Source organism: Pezoporus occidentalis, unplaced genomic scaffold (assembly GCF_034315485.1).
Source record: "Pezoporus occidentalis ecotype Australia unplaced genomic scaffold, CSIRO_AGI_Poc_V1 ctg145, whole genome shotgun sequence".
In the NCBI taxonomy this organism is placed as follows: Eukaryota; Metazoa; Chordata; class Aves; order Psittaciformes; family Psittacidae; genus Pezoporus; species Pezoporus occidentalis.
The window spans coordinates 1,327,165-1,350,233 of NW_026913263.1; the positions used below are offsets into that span (position 1 = coordinate 1,327,165).

The 23,069-nt window shown below is 52.9% G+C and overlaps 1 protein-coding gene across 4 annotated transcripts in view; it reads left to right on the forward strand.

Moving 5' to 3' along the window:
* The window catches only part of CACNA2D2 (calcium voltage-gated channel auxiliary subunit alpha2delta 2), a 233,437-nt gene that overhangs the window by 170,400 nt on the left and 39,968 nt on the right, over nucleotides 1-23,069 (forward strand). For all 4 annotated transcript variants that reach the window (XM_062610205.1, XM_062610203.1, XM_062610204.1 and 1 more), the window contains one exon: nucleotides 22,046-22,105. In XM_062610205.1, coding sequence (XP_062466189.1) covers nucleotides 22,046-22,105 — 60 coding nt within the window. The remainder of the gene's footprint in view (nucleotides 1-22,045; nucleotides 22,106-23,069) is intronic.

Sequence of the window (23,069 nt, forward strand, 5' to 3'; positions counted from 1 at the left end):
TTAGTGATCCTTCTGAACTTATATTGTGTTTTTCTAAGCTTTAGAGAGAGGGAACTTGAAGTGCAATGGTCTGGCTGACACTGCAGGTTGGGTTTCTAATTTTTAGGGTCAACGTCTTGTAATTAAAAACCTCATTGATGCTGCTCTCCTCATCTTGGCTTGTTCTCTGCCTGTTGTGCCTTACAGCACTCCCTGCAGGAGGGGAGTTGTTCTCTCTTGTTGGAAGCCAGCTGGGACAGACGGAGATTAAATGTCTTGACAAAGGTCGCAGAAAGCCTGAGCAGAGCTCACACCTTGGAGCCCCACAGTAGCAAGGGGCTGGACTCGCTGCCTCTTTCTGTTGCACAGGGCTCAAAAACCCAATTGCTAATTCTGAGCTACATGCGGAAGTGCTGAGCTAAGACTCTAGGAGGTGAGCCTTGGAGGATATCATGATATCCTGCACAAACACAGGCTGCACAGTTGAACCCGGAGACACATGGACCACTGGCAGATGCTTCGTACATGTCCCCCTTCAGCACCTGGCCACAAAGGCCACCAGAAGCTGACAAGAGGGATGCTGGTGTCTAGGGAGAGCAATGGGGAGCTGGGAGTGGTGCCTGCATCGGGCTCCCGCTGTTCACAGGAGCACAGGGAGATGACTGGGCTCCCTTTTGTACATCTCCACTCAGAGCTGCCCCCCATAAAGTGCTCTACCTCGAGCAGTGCTTTGTGCTTCAGGGTATATTCTTTCTACAAGGACTTTTAAGGTGACTCCTATTATCTGCGTGGTCTTTTTAAACTACGAGCCAAATGTATTCCTGCTGACACCAGTGCACTTGCATGGATGCCGTTGTGATGGCTCTTCTGCCAAGGGAGATGGCTCCCCTGGGCTTGGTGGAGGTGTGCCCAGAGAGCAGGGTCACCATGCCAGCACCTGGTGGGACTCCGAGCTGCATCTTGCTCCTCTGGAGGCCAGTTTGGAGAAGGGCCTTTCTTATTTTCCCTCTGTAAGATTGCATTTTAGGGCCTATAAAAACAAAAAGCAGAGCTGAGAGGCCATCACTGGTTAGGCCTGGTGCGAAGGCACCTGGCGGCAGAGGTGATGGGCACATGAGGTTGCCTGCTCACCCCTGCGGCCTTCCCAGAGGTAGCCAGCCATGCATGGAGATCTGCTTGGGGTTTGCTGTAAGCAGCACAAAGTCAGTCCCAACCGGATGGATAGATATCACTGCTCCAGCCAGCAAAGCTTGGGCCCTAAGGAGCAGTCTTACAGAAGGCACTGGCTCCTGTGACCTGGGTATCACATCCATGGGGCTGAGCATGTCCTGAAGCTGTCGCAGCTCAGCAGGGACAGGGGCGGAGTGTGCCCAGCCTCCAGGATGGGGACAGGGAGCAAGGTGCTGGGGCACTGCCCCCAGACCCACTGCTGGTGTAGGTGAACCAGTCGGAGGTTCCAGAAAGACTGGCTATTACATCCCAAACTGTAGGGAATTTGGAAGGGAATGACACTGTGATGGGTTTTATTCTTTCCTGTGTGTTCCATGCTGGTTCTTTGCACACAGAACAGGGCCTGGAACCAGCTGGGTGCTGCTCCCTGTTCTGGTTTCACTTTGTTTTACTCTCTGGGGAGAGGATGGAGAATAAAAATGTTACTCACTTTCCTCTGAAAAGCTCTTGACATTTTTCCCATAGACATTTCTCATTCCAGAGCTAACCTTTCACTTGGAGTTTGTTGGAGGAAATCAGTTCTATTGGATGCCTCTGTGATGCAATTCTCCTCTCCCCCTGCTTCCTCCCTTCATGCTTGTTTCTTCCCACTGCTATTTCCGTATGTCCTCTCTCCACCCAGCCCTCCCTGATGCTATTTGGAGCTGTTGGAGTGTGGGCAATGTATTCCATCCAAACCATGTCCTGCCTTGAGCACATCCCAGCCCACCGGAATGCGGTTTGGAACAAGAGGTGGAGGGAGCAGCATCTTCCCATATCCCCATGTTCAATTGCAAATGGCAAATGGGTCACTTTCCATTAAGTGTGCCACACATCTGAAAAAAAGCAGAAAACCAAGAGTGATGGTGAGGTTCAGCTTACCAAAGGCATGAGCTAAGTCCGCCTGCCTGGGTTTGATGCTACACCAAGCACCAGCTCAAACCATAGACCTACCACGGAGGTATTGCACGTGTTTGAGCTCTCGTCCTCCCGTTGCTTTGTACATACATTGTCTGCTGGGGAAATGCTCCATTTTCGGAAGTGGCTGGAAACATTTACAACACGTTCTTTGGAATCAGGGGACTCCCTGTGAAGGGTCTGCCTCCCGCTGGGGGGGAGCTCCAGGAGAAGGCATCTCAGTGCTCTGCTCCTGCAGCTCCCACATCGGCACGGTGCTGGTTGACAACAGGTTATCCCGGGAGGAATGATAAGACCCTTGTGTTTCAGTTTATAAGGTAGCAATCAGATCAGGTCAGGTTTATGATCCACCTAGCTTATTACTATCTCCATTAGTAGCTGCTAGCAGATGTTGGGAGAGAAGGATTATTACTCTCGCAATGCATACTTAGCTGGCAGATTATTGAAATTTCCTTCTAATCCTAAGCAGTTACTTGGGAGGTATAAATCCTTGAGTGATAGCACTTATATTCCTCTCTACTTTGATCTCGGCTAGCATAGCTGATGATACCCTGATTAATCTGACTTTTGTTCCTTAAAAAAAGTATCGTGTCCCTGGCATCAGTACTGGAGGTGTTGAGTTCCACAGGAAACCGTGTTTCCCATCAGATCTGAACGTTTAAATAATCGAGCTCGGAGGCACCTTCTCTCTTAAATGGGGATTTACACCTCTGTGTCCTTTGAAATTCATTTCTTCCTCTGAGTGACTCCAATCCCCTCGATGTTTTCAGTCTGCCTCTGCACGAGTTCCTCCCATGATCCCAGCAGCCACGTTGCTCTTCCTGCCCTGCATCTGCCAGCATGGCAGGACCACACGCAGCGTCACAGGCGAGGGACCCACTGATGTATGGACCTGCTTGCTAATATGACAGTTTTATTTACTGCTCACTTCTGAGCATAAACAAGTGTCTTTGGAGCATCGCGTGCACTGAGGTGTTCATGCTCCAGAGTGCCTCCATCCCTGCCTTGAATGGTTGGGGTTAATTTGGAGCTGCATTAGCATGCGTGATGGGTCCTAATTGCCGAAAGCAGTACCTTGGATATGCTTGCCCTGAATTTCATCTGCCGACACGCTCTTGGATTCCCTGGATGAGCTGACTCCTTCCAAAGCTACTTCCATGTTTTTCCAGTCCCATCTGACATTCTTCTCCTCTGTAAAGGATTGCCTTCTTCTCACTGCATATGTATCCCCACTTAGGATGCTCCATTATTCCGCCCTACAGCCATCATTTTGGTGCCTATGCATTGGAAGGCATCCTCCACCATCTGCTCCTTCCCATCCTCTTTCATTTCTTCTCTCTGGACCGACCAGGCTCAGCTGAGGTCTGTTGCTCAGAAGAGTGTGCTTTGGCATTTGCTTGCTTTTCAAGAGGCAAGGAGGCCCCAGCAGCTCAGCAGTGCTTTATAATCCCATGAGCTAAAATGAATTGCAGTGGTTCTACTAGGCTGCAAGCTTGGCATGCCTCAACCCTGGCAAGGTATTTGAAGGCAAGACAAATAGCCATCTCATAGCACCTTGTACAGACAAGGCAGTGAAACCCTGGTTCTGGCTCAGGGTCCGGTGCCTGATGGTGTACTTCGAGAGGGATGCAAAATGAAAGAGAGATAGAAGGACAGACAAGTGGATTAGAAAGCAAGGGCCTATTTGCAGGTATTACAAGAAGAGGTTGGGATTTTTATGGAGAAGATGGAGGTAAAACATGGTAACAGCGTTCAGATACGTAAAAGGTGGCTGTTGCTGGGAAAGAGGCAGTGTGAACACCACCTCCTTCCCCATCTCCCTGAAGCCCCTGGCTGCAGGAGCCATGTAACGCACTGAGAGGCTGAGCTCAGAGATCCCAAAGGCTCAAACACAAGATCGAATTGGATTTATCCTGCATCATGATTTTGAAGGCCATCTTCTAGGCAGATGAGAGGAGCATGAAGGGTGTATGTATAAGGGTTAGCTTGTGCTTGCAGCAGTCACCCTGATGGCAGCCCTGCAGCAGCGTGGTTCAGTGGTGCTTGCATTGCTCTGGATTTCAGTGTCAGTGCTGTGCTGGCCACACCAGGGTGCTGCCATCTCAGCTAAGGATGTCTCCAAGGTTCCTCTCTAGGGCCCAGGCAGCAGCAACTGCTCAGCTGCATGCTTCAACTGCTGCGTGCTTCAACCCTGAAGTGGAACATGCCCGTGTCCTTATGGGCAGTGCTGAATCAGCACCTCCACACTTCGTACCCGACTGTAAGATCTTTGGAAGCCGGTGATATCTGGAGCTAGAGATTTCTTCTGGCTTCAGCATTTCGGATGCTTTGCACTGAATGATAAACACCCGAGCATCCCCTGCAGCCAGCTCAGCAATGGTCAGGTGGGATTTGTGTGCTTTCCTTCTGCTTCACCACTTGCCCAGCTCAGCCTTCGGCAGGGACACGTCTCACTACACTTATTTATATATTTTTCCTCCCCTCACTCCTCAAGAGAAATCAATTCCATTCCCCAAACAATGGCGAAGGCTTTGAGGAGATATTGATCTGTGGGAGAGCCGAAGAGGGGAGCGTTTGTGACACAGTGATGCTCTTTTGTAAGTAAAAGATAATTACCAGATCATGGGGACATTTGCTGAATAGGATGATATTAAATAGGCATCAGGGTGAAGGGCACCAGGGCCTCCAAATGAAACATCAGAATAGTGCTTCCTCCCCAGCAGCTCCAGCTCTTCCTCCCTGCTTCTCTCTGCCATTCCTCCAGCTTCCCACCCCAACCCCTCCTTTTGTCCCCCCACTCCATCCAGTTCATCTCTGTCCCTTCCCTGTGTTCCCAGTCATCCTGTCTCACCCAAATAAATGCCAGGTAATGCTGCCTCGAATACAGCTCCCCCTCACTGGCTGGGGATCTCTGCTGCAGTAGGGATGCTCCTGGAGCCTGCAGGCTGCTGTCGCCCAAAGCAGAAAGAGCTGCTCCTCTTGCCTTGGTTTTACTGGTGCTGCCAAACCCTGGGTCATTTATTTAAGTGCCAGTAGGGAAAACAGACGTCTGCAGCAGCACTGAGCACTGTAGCAATGAACTCCACAGTGATTTTAAGTTTTCAGATAAGGGGTCTTGGATGGGGCAGGGGCCTGTCCCCTGCTGTGAAGCTTCAGCAAACAGGACTGGGATAGGGGTGACTGCTGGAGGACCCAGAGCCCAGGCTTGCACTGCTGCTGGTGGGCTCCCCTTGGGAGCTCGTGTTTGACTTCTTGGTGTGCTGGTAGTAGCATGTGTACTTGGACCACTCATCCACTTGTGCTGTCACCAGGATGTCCCAGGGCACTGGTGAGGGCAGGGACCTGGCCATGCTGTAGCTGAAGGGTGAGAGCTGGGTGTGCTGGGAGGGTCAATGACTCCTAGAGCAAGAGCAGAGTTGGAAAAGAGGCACTCGGGAGCCTTGTCTCCAGCCACGCTGCTCCTGGGACCTCATGGGATGCTTTTCCCTCCAGAGCAGCCATGGGTGATGGTTCGGTTCAGCTCAATGAGGAGCCACAGCAGATTTGCTGCCTGGGCTCGCCAGGGCATCCCCAGCTCCAGGGTGCACAGTCCCAGAGCAGCAAGGCCCTTGGCACAAGGTGTGCTCCCAGATGTCACGCTGGCAGGCAGCTCCTCTGCCTGGGCTCAGCGTTGTGAGCACTCGAAGCCACGTGGGGATGCTTGGTTGCAGGGCTGGATGGTGATGACTGGGAGAGCTGCTGCCAACTGCATCTCGTGAATTGGCACAGCACAACGTAGAAAAAAACAACCCACGAAATACTACTACTACTAAAATGTCTCTTTTTAACTACACTGACACTGGTAGTTTTAATTACTCACTGGTACACTACAGATGAATTATGGTGCATTTTGCAAGATTGATGGATTCCTTGTAAGAGGAGCAACCCTTGGACCATGGGCTGGTTCAGGAGGGAGGAGAGAGGGTCCCATCCTTCTGCAGGGGCATCAGGAGCTGCATGTCGCACCAGCCCTCACGGACTCACCGCGTCTCAACCAGTTCATAGGATCTGCTGCCACAGCCTGAACAGCAGCAAGGTCTGTGGTCACACACTGTTAAAACCTGGAGAGGGGCAATCACTGCCTGCGTACAGTGTGGGCAAGTGATGCCAGGGCCCTTCAGCTTCCCCACCTGGCTCTGCAGGTTTCTTTTGACTCCAGCACATTTCCAAACCCCCTCTCCAGCATGGTGGCTCCTCCAAAGAGGAGACATTTCCCAGCTGCTGCCAGTGTAGTGTTGGAGGTTATGCAGTGTTTTCCTTTACTCCCAGGGCAAAAGGGCTCTGGTGTCTGAGAGTGTGAGCTGATAACAGCAGCAGTTACCTTGACTTCAGCAGGCATGGAGCTGGCACCTCCGCTGGGGCTGCTGCTGTTACTTCTGCCTGGTTCCTGCTGCTGCTGTGCAGCATCTTCAGGTTTTGCACCTTTGGATCCCATCCGAGCAGGGTGTTGGAGCAGCAAGCTGTGATTTCCATGCCACAGTCAGCTGCAGTTTCCTCCAGCAGCCCTGTGTTTTGGTGCTATTAAGTCTCTTGGTGTTAATTCCCTGCCATCACCAGGCAAGAGCTGGCTTCGCAGCCTGACCAGCACCGTGCAGAAACACAAGAACAGGGAGCCTTGTGCCTTTAAAATAAAATAAATAAAAATAAAAAATAAAAAGCCCATTACCATTATTGAATAAAATACCAACAATTTAAAAAAGAAAAAAAACCCTCTTTTAAATATTGTTGCTGCATTTCCAGCTGTTAAAATCTTCTGTATTTAGTTATCATAACAACAAAGTGCTGCGGCTGATTTGAGCAGCGGGGCGGCAGCACCATTGTTCAGAAGGGCTTTAAGGGGTTGGGTTTTCTTCCTCGCAGTGGTGCTCTCTCACCTATTCAAAGTCCCTTTGTTGCCTTGGCACCTCTGGCCGGGGTGGCGGAGGTGGCACCCGCGCATTGGCAGAGGGCCCCGCCAGCTCTTTGCAACGCGGCTCCGGTGGGATGCCGGGAGCTGGGCAGCACTGTGTGTGCGGAGAGCCAAGCTGAAAGCTCTGCTGCTTCACGGGGTGGCCTCGCGCTGCAGAGTTCATGAGGAGGAAGGAAATAGAGCGAGTGAGACCCGGGATGCTGCTGCCGGGAGCGCAGGGCGGTACAGGGAGGTCTTCTTGGCCAAGCAGAGCCCATGGGTGCTGGAGGAGGTGGATGTGCCTGCAGCCAGGCCTGGCAGGGCAGCAGGGGTTGTGTTGTGTCAGCAGTTTGACCAGACTGTCCCTGGCCTGAGTGCAGAGGCATCGGAGCAAGGCAGAGGTGGGAGGGAGTGGGTGCACAGGGTGAGCATCTGGAGGTAGGATCCCTGTGCTTGCTGGTTGAGCTGGATAAATGATGTTACAAAGAGCACACAAAGTCACATAGCTTGCTCCTGGCCTCGGGATCACAAGTGGCAGTGGAGAGCAGCTGGGTAACACAAGACAGGGCCTGGCAGCCCCCCTGCAGCAGTGTGTTGAGGGCAGCTTGGTCAGGGGATCGGAGGTTCACATGAGAATCATGAGGTGAGATGATTGCTGAGCACTTGGTTTCATCCCCCCAAGTTGGTGGGGATGGAGAAGGGGGCAGAGCACTTGGTGCGGGAGCTGTGGATGGCTGGAGATGCAGGAGAGGCTGAGGGCACGGGTGCAGCAGAATTCCTTTCTATAGCAAAATCCTATTTTAGTGCCATCTCCCCAGGTGGTGAGGGGTGGCAGAGACATGAAAACGTGTGGAAAGACTCTCAGAAACATCCTGAGCAGAGGCAGGCTGCTACCGTGCAGCCCCTGGGCACCACAGGAGCCGGTGAGCCTGGTGCGAAGGACCTGCAGTGTGCATGTGCCATGGGAGGAGGTGGCAGGGGATGCCAGGTCCGGGTGACACAAGTTCACAGTGCTGCAGGCAAGCAGCAGGCAGGGCTGGCAGGGACCTGGCCTCTCAACCATCGCGTTTCGGGTGCCGGACCACACGAAAGCCATGTAAACAGGAGTAACCAAATTGTCCCAGGCTCCCCGCCGCCGCGGCAGCAACGTGCTCCCCAAAAGGTTGCCTCCAACCAGCGCCGCATTGTGGGTAATGAGATGCAAATTGATAGCAAGACAATAAGGCTGTCTTGTGAGCCCTTCCGACGGGCCACTGTTTGAAAGTCAGCCTGATTGCCTCGCTGGCAATTTGCATAGCATTAACCAGAGAGATTTTCTTTTTAAACTTGAACTTTTTTTTTTCCAGAGGTCACCTCAAACTAATTACAGCTCCAGCAACTGCTTCACAAAAGAGGGCTCCGCAGTTGGCGATGGCAGGGTTCGAGTGTGAGGAGGAGACTTCCCTGGTGCTGGGAAGAGGGAGATCTTGTCCGTGTTAACTCAGGCGTGGTTTTGCGCTTGCAAAGAGCAAGTACGCAGATGCTGAGCACTGTGTCTGCTATGGGAGACAGCGGCAGCAGGGCTCGATCCCCAGCATGTGAAAGGGATCGATGCCCTCTGTTGTTACCTCCAGGACAGGCACAACCTCCTCCTGGGGCTCAAATGTGGCTTTGCTGTGCTGGAAGGAGGTGGAGCGACCCCATTGCCTGTTTGGGATGCTGCATGAAGAGGGCCGGCAGAGGTCTCTGCACCTTTTCCTTCACCAGGGATTCAAGCGGGGATTTCAAGGTGCTGTCTTTAAAGTCAGTGCAAAAGCAACCAGAGACCTCAGCCAAGGGGGACGTGAGAAGTGGCATCAGGCTGCTGTGGGCACAGTGTCAGAGCTGCTCTGCTCTGACCTGGGTCGTTTGCTTTTGCAGTTGAATTCCCTGGATTCAAACTGGGCTGGTGTCCGCTTAGTCTTGCAGTTGGGCTGTGCGATCGCTCTATGTCCCTTCCACCTGAACCATTCTATTCTGTTCTGTTCTACTGTTTTCTAGCAGGTTCCTAGCTTAGCCTAGATCTTTGCTAACCCATTTCAGTTAGACAAGGGTGAGGAGCGCTGCTTCCCCTGGGCAGATCTGCCAGCCTGGAGCCAAGGCAAGTGGTGAGCAGCTTGGAGGGAGCCAGAGCTGCACTCTCTTCCCCTGCAAAGCGGCTCCCCAGCCTGCGAGCAGGCACCAGGCTCTTGAGAGGCTCAGCTAAGCCAATGCAAATCCATGGCCAGGCAGGGCCTTGACACAGTACCTCTCGTTATCAAGGCTGTCTTCAAGACCCTGTGCTCTGTGCACAGCAACCCTGGCTGGACGTGGGGTGGCCCTTCCAGACGGTGACTGCTGCGATGTTCGGTGGATGGGGTTTGCCACCGGTTCTGCCGCAGTGCAAGCAGTCCCTGCAAGGCAGCAGGTTTGAAGAAGCCAGCTGGATGGTTTTATGACCATTAATATCATTTGCAGTTATGCAGGCCGTGGCTATGATACAAATAATTAAATCTCATGCTTCACAGCATCAGCTGATCGCTTGCTGCAGTCAGGAGTGAAGCTCCTACGCAGAGTGTGCACAACTCATTAACTCTGTTCGAGGGGCTGGTTTAGACCTCCTTCCTCTGGCTTGTTCCTCAGTTTCCTTCCTCCCAGCTGCAGCTGTGAGGCTCAGCATCAGGGCATCATCCTTCTCCTGCTTCACAAAAGCCCAGCAAGAGTTGTCCTCTGACGTTGTTTGGCATGGATGGAGACAGGCCAAGCATGAGTCTTACCCAGGCTTCCTGCTGACATCTGTCTGCCCAGCCATGTCCCAAGCACCGTGGCCAGGTGATGCTGGGAACCTGATGCCTTTCAAGTTCCCCTTGGTTCTCCCTGCTGCTGTTGTCAGAGGCTGGAGATGCTCAGTGGAGCAGCCCGCTCTGAGGAGCATCCCAGTTGCCTCTGCCTGGTCTGCAGGTAAATCTGCCTGCATCTTCTGCTCCTGCCCTAGAACTTTCAGGCCATTTGCTATTTGCCTCCCAGCTTCTGCCAGTCCTCAGATCCTGAATCCTTGGGATTTTTCCCTCTGGACTGTGATGAAGTGCTCATTGTACCCCACCAAGCCTGTGTGTGGCCATGGCCTCATCTCTCAGCATTCTTCAGCCTCCTCCTCCTCCTTGTGGCCTAGAGAGGCTCCTCCTTCCAGGCTGAAGCCAGCTGAATGCACACACATCATCTCCTTCCTCTGTGGCATCCTTCTGTCTCCATTATCAGTGTGTTCTCTGAGATGTCAGGCCCAGGAGCAGAGCTCCTCCAGGTTTGTCAGCAGCGCTGGCATCCTTGTTGTCTTCTCCGTTCCCTTTCTGGGACAACATTCCAGCTAAGCCTGTAAGGATGAAGACCAGCACTACGATGGCACTGGGAGATTGAGCAGTGCTGCCTTAGCAGGTCACTGTGTCACTGTCCTGCTTCGCTGGGGACAGCAGAGCTGCTGCCATGGCTCTGTGCCTTACCAAGGGAATCAGGGTGGGAAAACTGAGCAGAGAATATTTTTATATTTTTCCTTCTTCTTTTTCCTTTCTCTTTCCTCCTTTTTTTTTTTCCGTTCCTAAAGATTGAGTATAATCAGAGCTAATCAGAAAATTATGAGCTGTCTGATTGCTGATTAGATTCCTAATGTTAATATAGTCAAGAAGCCTCTCTTAGTGTTGTATTTTAAGAGAAGTGTAAAAATAACGTCTTGGAAGAGCAAGTCAGAGCTGCTGGAGCAGCAGGGAACCCAGCACTGGCTCAGCAAAGGTGAGGGAAGGGACAGGACCTACCCAAACTAGAACCAGGTGTGTTCGCTTCCAGGGCACTGCAGAGCCGAGGAGGAAGAGCATAAAGCCAGCCCTTCCCACAGGTTAGTCCTTGCACAGAACCAGACATAGGTGCTGTGCTGCTTTGCTCTGGAAGCCAGTCTGCAGCTTCCTTTCTGGATTCCCTTACCAACAAAGAGCATCTTCCCTGGTAATTTTGTTCATGCATCTCCCAGTGTCATGGTCCCCTTCATCTGCTGCAGGCAAGGGGCAGCCTCGGGTGATGGTGAAAGGGAGCCCAGGGTGTGTCCAGTGCCAGTGAGTGGCATGGGACATCCAAACCCAATGCTGAGCAGCCAGCTGAGAGCCAGCATCGTGCAGGGGATGTTTCAGCCAGAGCGTGGCATGCTCTAGTGGGGTCACCGAGATGGTGGCACAGGAACTGGGCTGGATTTTGTTCTCCTTCCCCCTAAAGCCTTCCAAAAACTGTGCATTTGTGATGTAGGCTGTACCCAGGGTTTAACCTTCAGCTCTTCAGCTGTGCTTGCTTTACCTCTCCTCGTTCAGAGCTGGGCAGATGACAGGGATGAGGCTTGTCCAGTGCATGTCATCTGCCTCTGCTGCCTGTGGTGGTCTGGCAGCACCCTGCTTTCTTCGCTGGCGCAGGGAAGTGCTGGGTGCTGCTCAGCGTCACCATTACTGCCTTGCCTTTTGCTGGGCACACAGAGGCATTGAGCTGTTATGTTTGGCCACCTTCTCCTGAGTTTCCTGCTGGGCTTTCAAAATCAAAGTGAAAAGATATTGCTGGTTGGTGAGGGTGAGAGCAGGCAGGGCAGCAGGCTGCAGGGCTGCTGTAGCCGCAGCCTGGCATCCCGTGTGCGAGCTGCTGCCGCACGGACCATAGGCAAAAAAGCCATGGGACAGGCACTGCTGGGGCAGGAGGAAACCACAGGCTAGAAATAAACCTGGAAAGCCTTGATGGTGATGGAGCAGCCCTTGCCCAAAAGGCAGGGGTGAGATGCACTCTGGTGAGCACAGAGAGGATGCTTCTATGGATGCTGGTGTGAGCTGGGGGAAATCCACTTCTGCTTGGCTGAGCCATTGCAAAAATCTTTAGGGCCTTCCAGAAGCAGAACTGGAGGGAAATACTCGTGGTGGTAGTGGCTTAGGGGTGAGGTTTTGCCCTCTTTTGCTATTTAAGCACTGAGGATCAATCCACGGTGTCCCTAGCACAAGGCTGGTGCCTCAAACTGGGCGGTGAAGCTGCCAGCCCCTTCCACAGCTTTCTTCCCCAGTCCCCACCGGCACCGGCACCAGCACAGCGATAACTCCTGGCTGAATGGCAGGTATTATGTTCTGGTGCACTAATGTTCTCGTTAATAAGCTCCTCGCCATTCACCATGTGTTTTACTTTGATTCATCCCGATGGCAGTGCTGTATAATGGGCTATATACTGTAATTGTCCCCCATTGTCACCACTTAATAACTTTGTATGATGTTATCACAGTAATTCCTCTATTTTTTTTTTTTTTGCAAACTTCATCAAATTATATTTTGTTCTTAGTGAATAAAAAAATGAGAGAATGGTGAAAAGAGGCTGAAGTTAGACAGAAGTCTGCTCTAATTGCAGAGTGGGCTTAATAATACAAATGTCCAGGGCCAACACCCGGGCTACTTTTGTTTTTGAGCCTTTGGGAATAGGCCATTGGGCCAGCTGTGGAAAGGAGCTGCTATTAAATATCATTTCTGGTTTAAAACATCTTGATCAGCAGGAATTGGCTCTGTGCTTGGAGGATTTATTGTGCTTTGCTTGCTTTTGACAAGCCCAACTTCAAACACTGCAGGTGGGATTTGCATTCATGTCCAAAGGCAAGGGCAAGGAGTGATGATGTCCATGGGGTGGGTGCAAGAGCCACAAGAGTGGCCGTTGTGGTGAGCAAGAGTGTGCTAGATGTTGATTGTTGGACTGTGCATGGCTTGGGCATTGCAACAGCCTCAGCATCTACCTGATGCTGAGGGAAGGGTTTGTGCCCAAGGTTGAGTGAGCAGCAGCAGGCAGCAGAGCTGTGCTGGAGCCTGGACAAGCACCTTCTCCGCATCTGAGCTCACTGGCTGCCTCCCCAGGTTAGATGTGCAACACCCCACCAGGTATCTGTGGCTCCCAAGTGTTTGGCAGCATCTCTTGAATGCTTATGGATCCTGACCCCATGTCTGGCAGGGGAAGAAAAGGTCTGGAAGAGAACAAACCCTGAATGTGATGAAAATGGAAGCCGGGAGATGGATGCCTGTGCTGCAGCGCCGCGGGTGGGAGGCAAGGGAGGGCTCCTTGGCATCCATGAGGCAGCAGGTAGGGACCTAAATGAGTTTTTCCCTGTAACACATGTCCTGACCTTTTTTTTAAGAAATGAAATCTGTTTTATTAATTTTTTCTTTTTATCAAATCTGTCCATGAAACATTAAAGATATGACTGTGGAAAAGGTCAAGAAACGTGTAGTTGTTGAAATCTTGTTCCAGTTGATGGCTTTTCCCTGAGGGGAGCTCTTCCACGCCTTCTCCTCCCCCAGCTTGGTCTTTAAAACAAAAAGCATCGAGTCTCCTTGAGTTTTGGGTGTAACAGTGATGCTGAAACGTGCTCCTGGAGCACAGGGAGGGAAGGCACTGCAGGCTCTGCAGCAGTGATGCAGCCCTTGGGGAGCTGCAGGGTCAGGCCAGCTTTGCCATAGGGAAAACCTGAGCTGGAAGGGATTTCTCCCAACAAATGCAGACCTCAAGGGAGGGCTGTAGGGCCTCCAGCTGTGCCGGAGCTGTGTTCCCCAGGGAAGGGAGAGGATCCTTGGGGTTGCTGGTCTGCCGGGAGGGCACGTCCCAGGCAAAATGAATAAAGGCAAAGCCCCAGAAATGGGCACAGTGGTGAGGGAATGCGCTTTGAGTCCCTCTCCTTGGCTTGGGTGGCTCTTTGTTTGCTGTGAGAATGGAAGACAATCACGCTTGCTGAAGGAGAGAGAGGGGAGCTGAGCTCTCATTAAAGGGGCTTTATTAGCACTGAGGCTTTCTGGGCATCACGGCTGCTGGGCAGCAGCTATATGCCCACATTTGCAGCAGGTGATGAGAGTGCTCCCCTTACAAAAGGACCATGGGAAGGGAAGAAAGAAAGAAATTCAAAGACAGTAATGGAATCAGGAGTGGATCTATATTGAAACTTACTGGGAAAATTGTATTGCAGGCATGACAGGCATCTGTGGAAGCCAGAGAATGGAGAGATGCAGGGTGAAGTCAAGTGAACTCATCTCCTGGCAGGGGCTGGGCTGAGTGTTGGACGCAAGGGTGGGTATCAGACCATGGTGGTGGTCTGCTGCTGTTTGGTTCCTTCTTTTATTGTGACACCGAGGAAGCTGGGTCATGAGTTGGCCTTGCTGTGCTGTAAAAGTGCAGTCAAAGGACACTTAATTTTTAGGCTCCAGACAAGAGAGAATAGGTGAAGGGAGGGCAAAACCAAAGCAACAACAATCCTGCTCCACCTGCACAGCAGCCAGCCAGCAGCCTGTATTTGTTGTGTGGTCCATAAGTATCAACACAGGGGTAGGGGCTGAAGGGAAATATTGCATGAGGATTTGGGTCTTGGAACAAGGAGGCAGAGGAGTGGGAAAGCACATTGGGCCATCTGGCCATAGAGCAGCAAAGCCTGAAGAGCTTGAGGTTTGAGCTCTGCTGAAGATAAAGAGGCTGAAGGGTGAGCAGTATCTTGATCTCACATGGGGTTGCACAATCCTTTCCCAAACCTGGGCACAGGGGTGAAGAATGTGAATGATCCCATTGGCCCGAAGAGCCTCTCAGCAACCCTCTCGTGTCACTCAGGAAAGGGGCACAACTGCCCTGGCAAAACAAAGCCAGGACAGGGAATTGGCCTGAAACTTGTGTTTTATGTGCCCAGGCAGTTTGTTGCTTTTCCCTGTTTGCTGGGTGTGAGTGTTCCTGACGCAATGGCAGTGCCAGCATTGCCGGTGCTGAGGAGCTAAAGTCAAATGACCAAACCCTTTCCTTACGTTTTTATTGTGTAAATTCATAATCACGGACTTTCAAGAGGAACTGTATAATTTGCTTGGTGGATTGTCAGGCCGTCTTTACGTATAATTGTTGTGAAGCCAGCAGTGATGGGTGAGTCCAAGAGGCCGCCCAGCCCTGCCCACGGCTCTGCCTGCCATCCTCCTGCTCCATCCGTGCCTGTCTGCAACACCCAGAGCCATGGGTCCTCCTCGGGAGGCTCAGCTCATTGTAGCATCCTCTCAAGGGCACCATTCGCCCCTCGGTACATTGTCTTTGCTCAATCTCATCTCCTCCCTGTTTGCCATTCCCTGCTCTGCTGTGGCACAGCCCCTCCTGCTGCCAGTGCTGGCTACTAGCACTGTCAAAGTGCTGGACCCTGCTAGGTGCTCCACCTGGGTGATGTCAGTGTTGTCCCCATGGCAGGAGAGCACAGCAAGGATGCAGACAGGGTGGAGGTGGATGTCCCAAAGGGATGGAAACGGGTCCTAGCACCTGGGAGACTACCTCTTGACCTGAAGAAATGCCAGGGGTAGATGGATGAGTGCTGGGATTGCTGTGAGCTGTTTGGGAAGAGCCATTTGGTGACTTCCACCTCCCTGAAACATCCACCTGGCCCCTGGAGCTGCTGGGGCTTGGCTGTCACCTTTCTTGGTTTGCCATCTTTCAAGTTTGAGCAAAACCAATTCCAATTATTCTGCTTTTTTTAGGTGCAAACCACCACTAACGAGTCCTTTAGAGGATTATTTGCATTGCAGTTGCTTTTCTTTGGTGTTTTGAACTGTCACTTTAAACTGCTCTGGTCTAAACGTGCGGTGGTAGTGGGCGCCTGAGTGCCCGACCCCTCAGGCTGCAGGAGGGCTGCTGGTGGCACTGGGGGATATGAGGGAGATGCCATGCTTCAAGCCAGGAAGTTTGGGGGCTCGTTTTGGGGGCAAGGTGGTGATGTTTTGGTGTATGCTGGGGGAATTTCTGTGTGCTGATAATCTGCCTTTCCATAGGAGCTTGAGGAGCTCTTGCTGCGCCGCGATGTGCCGGATGGAAATCCCCACGCGGCAGCAGATAATAAACGAGATGCTTTTTAAAGCTCGCACATCACCGTGCAGCAAGAGGTGATGCCTTAAAATAAATCGATTGGAAGCGGTTCCCAGTGCAAACTTTCTAACAGGCTCCGCTTGACTGAAAGGCGAAGAGCTAAAGGGGAGGATTTCAAAGGCACAAAAGGCCTCATCCTCACGGAGCGGGGAGACAGGAGGCCACCAGGATAGGGCTTGGGGTCTCAGGGGTACCCTCGTGCATCTCACGGTTGTTGGTACCATGCGGAGCGGAGCACCTGCAGGGGAGGGAAGGCCATTCCTTGGCATCTTAACGTGGGACTTATTTCACAGAATCACAGAATGGTTTGAGTTCGAAGGGACCTTAAAGATCATCTGGTTCCACTCCCCCTGCCATGGGCAGGGATGCCTTCCATTAGACCAGGCTGCTCCAAGCCCCATCCAACCTGGCCATTATTTCTCCAAAATAAGGAAGGACAAGAAAGGATTGTTTTCCTTTGGCGATGCTGGCAGCTAAGGCCTGGCCAGGTGAATGCCTCCTGCCCCTCCCCAAGTGGCAAGTGTATCACTGCCTTTTTTTTCTTTATTCTTTCAGAATCTGTACCCCCCAAGCTCTAAGTAAAATTGATTTTTAAGTGAAACTATCTCTTATAATTGCCACTGAAACGCCTTGTGGTTATTGTAATGGATTTTGAACTGTGACAAGTTCTGCTTGATGATGGTGACCAGAGCTCCACAGGTTATTTGAGTGTGGTTTAGGGAGCGCCATTGGATTGAATGATTTGGGTTCATCTGCGGCTGGAGCAGGGGGCTGAGATGCCAACTAATACGTTTGCTGACCCTCCCACCACTGCAGAAGCTGAGGCTGCACTGGGACCTTGTGCTATAGGGCACCACCTCCTGAAACCCTTCATGGGACCATGTCCCTCCAGCCTGCGAAGCCCTCTTGGTGGCAGTGAGGGACTCAGACTGGGATGGGCAGGTCTGACACTGCTGGGACACGTCTGTCCCACCCACAGCTGACCCACATCTCTGTCTCATGCTGGTGGAGCTGGGGTCAGCTCCTGCACCCTGGTGTTTGCCCTTCCTTCCCCAGGAGGGGTAGGACATGGGTTATTTGGCATCACATCAGTGAAAGCTGGAGCTGAGGAGGGTCCGAGCAGCTGAGCTGAGCTTTTGCTGTTGCTGCTCCCCAGGTCCTCCTCCCCTTCTGGGGAGCAGTCAGGGCAACAGGGAGCAGGGGCAGAGCTGCTCTCTGCTTGTGTGTTTGGAAAGCAAATGTGAACCCTCGTGGAGGGCAGAAACACCAGGAGAAGGGTAACAGAGAGGGGCCTTTCTCCAGGAGCTGAAGGGAACACCAGGGAAGGCTCATGCCTCATACCCTCGTTGGCTGCACTGTTCTCTTGCTGTTGGTGATTTTCTGTGTGCGAGAAGTTAAGCTTTTCCAGAGGCCCGAGCGATACTTTGGGATAGGAGAAGCACGCTGGGCAGTAATGCTCTCCCTTTGCTCCCACCTCTCTCCAAACAGAGGGGTACCTTTGCTAGGGCTGTTCCACTCCTCTCCTCCCCAGGGTTGTTAGGACTGGCGATAGTGTTTCTTACCAGTAAAAACTGTGGCTCTGTAGAAGGAGCAGGAGTTGTTGCTGGCAGGGGAGCAAGAGCCACGTGCTGTTGGCTGAGTCACTGCGATGGGCAGTAAAATGATGTGGCTGTGGGGCTCATCCCAGGCTCCCAGGGCTGGGTGCTGGCCATGCCACTGCCCCACACGCGGTCTGGCTCTGCTTTTGCTCCCTGTTTGTGCTTGTAGCTGCCAGCAGGGCTACAACACCAGGGTCCAGAAGCCCTTGGAGGGTTTACCACCCGCTCCTCACCATTCACTGGGTCTCTGTTTGCCCTCCCAGTGCCAGCTCCAGCTCCATCCTCCCTCAGGCACAGGATGGGTCTGGCTTTGGGAGATGAGACAGGCTCCGACCACCCCTTTCCCTCCACGCAGCATGGGGAATTATTGACAAACAAGTTAGTGCTTGGAAAGAGAAACGCTGCAGCATGTGTGAAGCTGCCTCCTTGATCAATACTGAGCCGTGGCTGAGCCCACTGCCGACTGGATTTCAGATGACGGCTGCGGGCGTAATAAGAGCCCTGGGATCAGCTGTCTCGGAGATTATTATGGGATGAGATGCTTCGCTGCTTTACAGTGTTTACTCAAGATTTATATTCCCTATGTGTATATAAGGGGGTTGTCGCCTGTCGTGGCTGGTTGATCAGGTTTTGGTGGCGGCGTGCACACTGTGCCTTTCGGGTTTGCTTCGGGGTGTGCGTGCGGGCAGGTCAGTGAATGGCACAGGATAGGCTGGGGATGAGGGAGAGCGGGATGGGGACACCCCGGAGCTGGTGGCAGGAGGTGGGACTGTGAGAAGGTGCCCACTGCTCTGATGCCCACAGGCTGACCTGGATGGGGGCGTGTGAAGCATGCGGAATAGGCTTTCGTCTCTCCAGATGCTCTGCAGTGACAGATGTGGGTTTGGAGTGCCCTGTTCACGGGGGGAGGATTGGTGTCAAAGGAGAAGGCTTGCGCCATCCTTGTTCCTTCATCATGGAGGAGGAAGGGCTGCAAAAGTAGCTCCCAGGGGTGTTCCTGCCTGGGGTGTGGGTTACTTGGCTTTGTTGGGTGTGTTTGCATTTCACCTCCTTGTCTTCACCTTTCACTGGCGTTTTCTTGCTCTGGGAGGAGGGCTGGGGTGATAAGATGCTGTGTGGACCTTTCTGGCCTGGTAGCGCTGGTTTTATCTCCAGCAAGGATCTCTGCTTTCAGCTGTGTGCCCGGTGCAGGAGGTTAATACACCTCATAGGTTGGGAAAGGTGCTGAGATGAGGGTGATAATGGCCATGGGGAGGGAAGGAATAAGGAAGAAGTTCTTTACTGTGAGGGTGGTGAGGCACTGGAATGGGTTGCCCAGGGAAACTGTGAATGCTCCATCCCTGGCGGTATTCAAAGCCAGGTTGGACAGAGCCTTGGGTGACATGGTTTAGTGTGAGGTGTCCCTGCCTATGGCAGGGGGTTGGAACTTGATGATCTCAAGGTCCTTTCCAACCCTAACTATTCTAAGTTAAATGAAGGCTTAGCAGGAGTGGCTCTCCCTCGGAGCAAACATCCCTGGGCCCTTCCTTACCAGCTGCAGGGAGGAACTGGGGACAAATCCCATGCTTCCCAAGGAGCGTCCCCCAGCATCAGCACAGGCATGAGGTGCTTTATTTCTATGGAGAGGCTTAGGTCACAGCAGCGCTGGTGCCGTTACGCAGGGCTGCTCAGGCTGCTCTTGCAGGATGTTTGCCATAATCCTGTTTTATAAATCCAACCTTGGCCTTTGGCCTCCCTGTGCTGCTCTGGTCTCTGCTCCGCTGCCTCCCAAGTTAAACCCACTGATCTGACCGAGGCAGGAACAACCAGGGCATACTTATTGCCATGTAGGGGCTGGGAAGAGGGATTAGCAACGTGCTGGACCAGTTTGTAATGGAAAGCTGCTGTGCAGAAATACTGGAATGATGTAGGAGAGCCCCGGGTGCGATGGGGGAGAAGGGGTGACACAAGGGATGTGGGGTGGGTGAGCTCGTGGGTGATCAGGGCTGAGAAGCAAGGTCCTGGAGCAAAGCAGGGGAAAACCAGCAGCCGTGTGTTTGGAGGTGCCCTCCTCTAGGCAGGCGGGAGGTCTCTCACCTCATCCCCCTCTCCTTTCCTGCGTGGCTTTCGGGATGGAGGGCACGTGCCCGACCTGAGTCCGTGCTGCCCCTGAGGCTCCTTAATCCTCTGTGCACTGAGCAGGGAGCTCGTGATGGATCTGCCCGGGTGAGCAGCGAGGCAGGGAGGAGCGCCGTGCAGAATACGAAAGAGGCCAGGGCACGATAAAGCCAGTGCAGCACCTTCCCCCTCAGACTCTGCCGTGGGGATCTCCGGACACCAATCCTTGCAAATCTGCTGCCCTTTGGTGACCTGCAGAGTCATTTCAATTCAGTGTTTTCAGCCTCTCAATCTCCTGCCCTTAGCTCTGAGCAAAGAAGCGTGCTCCTTAAAGAGCCACGGCCAGGGCTCTGTCTGCACCGGAGCCTGCTGGAAACCTGCAGGTGTTTCACCCCCACGCTTTAGTTTTGGTGATTCCTCTCATTTTTCTCTCTGCTGGAACCACACAATTGACAACCCTGGGTCTGAAGCTCCCGGGAGGTTTTGGTGGCAGCCATGTACCCCTGTCCAGCATCCCAGTGCATTGCCTGCCTCCGTGGCATCCCGCAGTGCCTGCACAGAGCGCACCTTGAGGTGGACTGATTGATCTGTAATACGTGCAAAATCATGGTTTAATCATGGTTAGGGATTAGAAATAATCCTTGAGCTGTATCGATCGCGATAACGTTATTCATGATGGCATTAATGAGGATGTCCTGCAGCACTGTGTGGCTCCAGGCAGCCTCATCACCTTCCACAGGGAGACATGGCCAGGGGGGTTGCTGGAGCAGCAGCATCCTCCTGGTCCTAACACACAGCTGTTTATGAGCAAAGCTGTCCCAAATAGCCCCCTCAGGGGCCCCGTCCTTGTTGCCATGCTTTTGGAGGGTCCCAAATCCCATGATCACCATTGATGCCAGCAGCCTGTCTCTGGGCCAGAGCTGGCTGGGGCTCTAGCTGTGCCATCCTGCCACGGGCTCCCCCGTCCCTGTAATGTGCTATTTATCAAACAAGAACATCTGGATGTATTTGAAAGGGGCAAAAAAAAAAAGCAAAGTTGTGTCTGGACAGAATTTGACAAATTGAAATTTTCCAGAGGAAAAATATCTCATGTCCAAGTGTGGTTCCTGGGTGTAGCTGTCCCTTACTGCACCATTTGCAGCCCTGCAGGCACTTCACCCAAGGCGATGAATAGTTAAAGATGTCCATAAATCTTACCCTGGCCCATCATAAACAAATACGCTCTTATCGAGTACAGGAAAAGGCACATTTCATCACTGCTGCCTGAAACGCGACTCGGAATAAATGCTTGTCTTTAATCAGCCATCTCAATATGCAAACAGAGCACAAAAGCTTGGGGGGGGTGAGGTGCAGAATTGGGCCACAGCTTTTCGAGGTGTCTCTGAGGAGGCTGCGCAGGTGACACCACACACATCTGCCCTGAGCATTAACATTACGCAGCCTGTCTCTCCAGCCCTGCCTTGTCTCCCTATCTCTTCTCTCTGCCACCAGAGCCATGGGTCTTTTGCTTCAATGCTCAGCTGAAAGCTGATCTTTCCCTTTGGATGCTGGCCATTGAAAGCAAGCACTTTGATTTGGAAAGCAAGATTAAAAAACAAGGGAAGATTAAACAGGAAAGTTTCAACCAGTGTGTGCTGAGATTATGCCGTGATGGATACGCGTTTCCCTGCATCTGATAAGAACAAGCTGTGTTCCCTGGCTGGGGAGGGCCAGATCAATGATGACTTTCACTGCTCATCACCTTACTTTCAAGTACCTATGCTTTGCTATGCTCCTGGTAATATATCACCCACTGTCATGGCCCTGCTCCCACCATGCTGCCAGGGCTGGGTGCTGTGGGGCTTGATGCTGCCACTCTCTGCAGGCAGCAGGGGCACATGAAGAAGTCACCATCACACCTCAGGGCTTCCTTCTCCCAGAGCATCTCTTAGAAGGGCTGAGGCAGCATAGGAGCATTTAAGGGGGTTTTTAAAGCATTGTTGAAGCCCTGCAGAGAGCTGGGGGCTGTCATTACAGGGACCTGTGTTCAGCCCTTGCTGTGTACCACAAATAAGTGCCTGCCTGGCTCTGGCAGTAGTGCCAACAGCTGCCAAGCTTCGGTGGCTTGGCCCTGGTTGAGTTCACGTGGCAGCAATTCCTCTGGAGACACTGGCTTGCTCTGGGAAAGGTGGGAGCAAGCAGGGGAACACCAGCTCCCCATGTCCAGGACACCCTTCTCCAAGCACTGCTGCCCGCAGTCCCTCTTCCTGCCCCCCTGCCTGCATGGTAGGGTCCTGTGGGTCCCCCAAACTGGGGGATGCTGGGTGCTGGGGTGGCACCCACGGTCCCAGGTTGGGGTGGCCAATGCCTGGCTCCTCTTGCTTTCCCCAGGCTCACTTTTCCTCTCCCACTTGCTTTGCAGAGACTTGCCAACGCAGCGGAGAAGTTCCAGAAGGCTCACCACTGGCAGGACAACATCCGGGTAAGGCTCCGTGCGTGCCCCATCTGCTCCCATCCCCTTCCCTCCTGGACACGGAGTTCAGTGGAGGCACCAGCCTCAGGGATGGCTCCTGAATCAGCTCCCCATCCCATCCCTGCTCCCAGCCCTCGGCTCTTCCTTCCTTCCTTGCCCACCCTCCCAGCTCCCTCCCGCGTTGCCGCTGGCCGTGCCGTGCTGTTCAACATGCAGGTGGCCCCGGCACCACCGCCTGCCAGCGCTAACGAGAGCAAATGAAGCGATTTTGAGCTCATTTCCAGCCTCGCCGCTGCCTGCGCAGGCTGGAAGGAGGAGGCAGGAGGTGAAGGTCGAGCTGGCGGCTCAGCGCTGAGGGTTTGGGGGCTGGGGAGGCTCTAACCCCCCCCCCACCACCACCACCATCTCCAGCAGTGGGCTTGTGCCGAGGTCCCACACGTGGTGACAGCAGCAGTGGCTCATCTATGGCACCAGCCAGCAGATGCGGTGGGAGCTGATTCTGGGGGAAGGAGCAATCTGGGCTGGGAGAGGGAAGATGTGGGTTTAATGATTGCATTTGACTTTGTAATTCTGGCGGTGATAGCGCTCAGCAGGAACCTGAAGGGTTCTGTCTGGAAATGCTCTCAAATTATAACAATAATATAAAAGGGAGGAAAGATTGTTTTTCTTCCCGTGCAAACGGAGTCTACAATAAAAAATACTGCTGAGCCACCCGGCCCCTTCCTCTGGGTTGGGCCAGATCCTGCCCAGCCCCAGGGAAACCCCTGCAGTCACCGAGGGGGTAACCCAGGGACAGCCCCACTGCTGGGCCTTGCTGGTGTGTTTGGGGGGTTATTTCTCTTCAACCGTGATCCACTAAGGGAGGTGAGGAGATAAGGATCTGGAGCCGCATCTCCCTCATGTAGACCTTCCTGGCATAGCAGCAGAAGAGAAGTCAAGGTGTTGACCTGCTTGGATTTTGCTCACCTTGTGG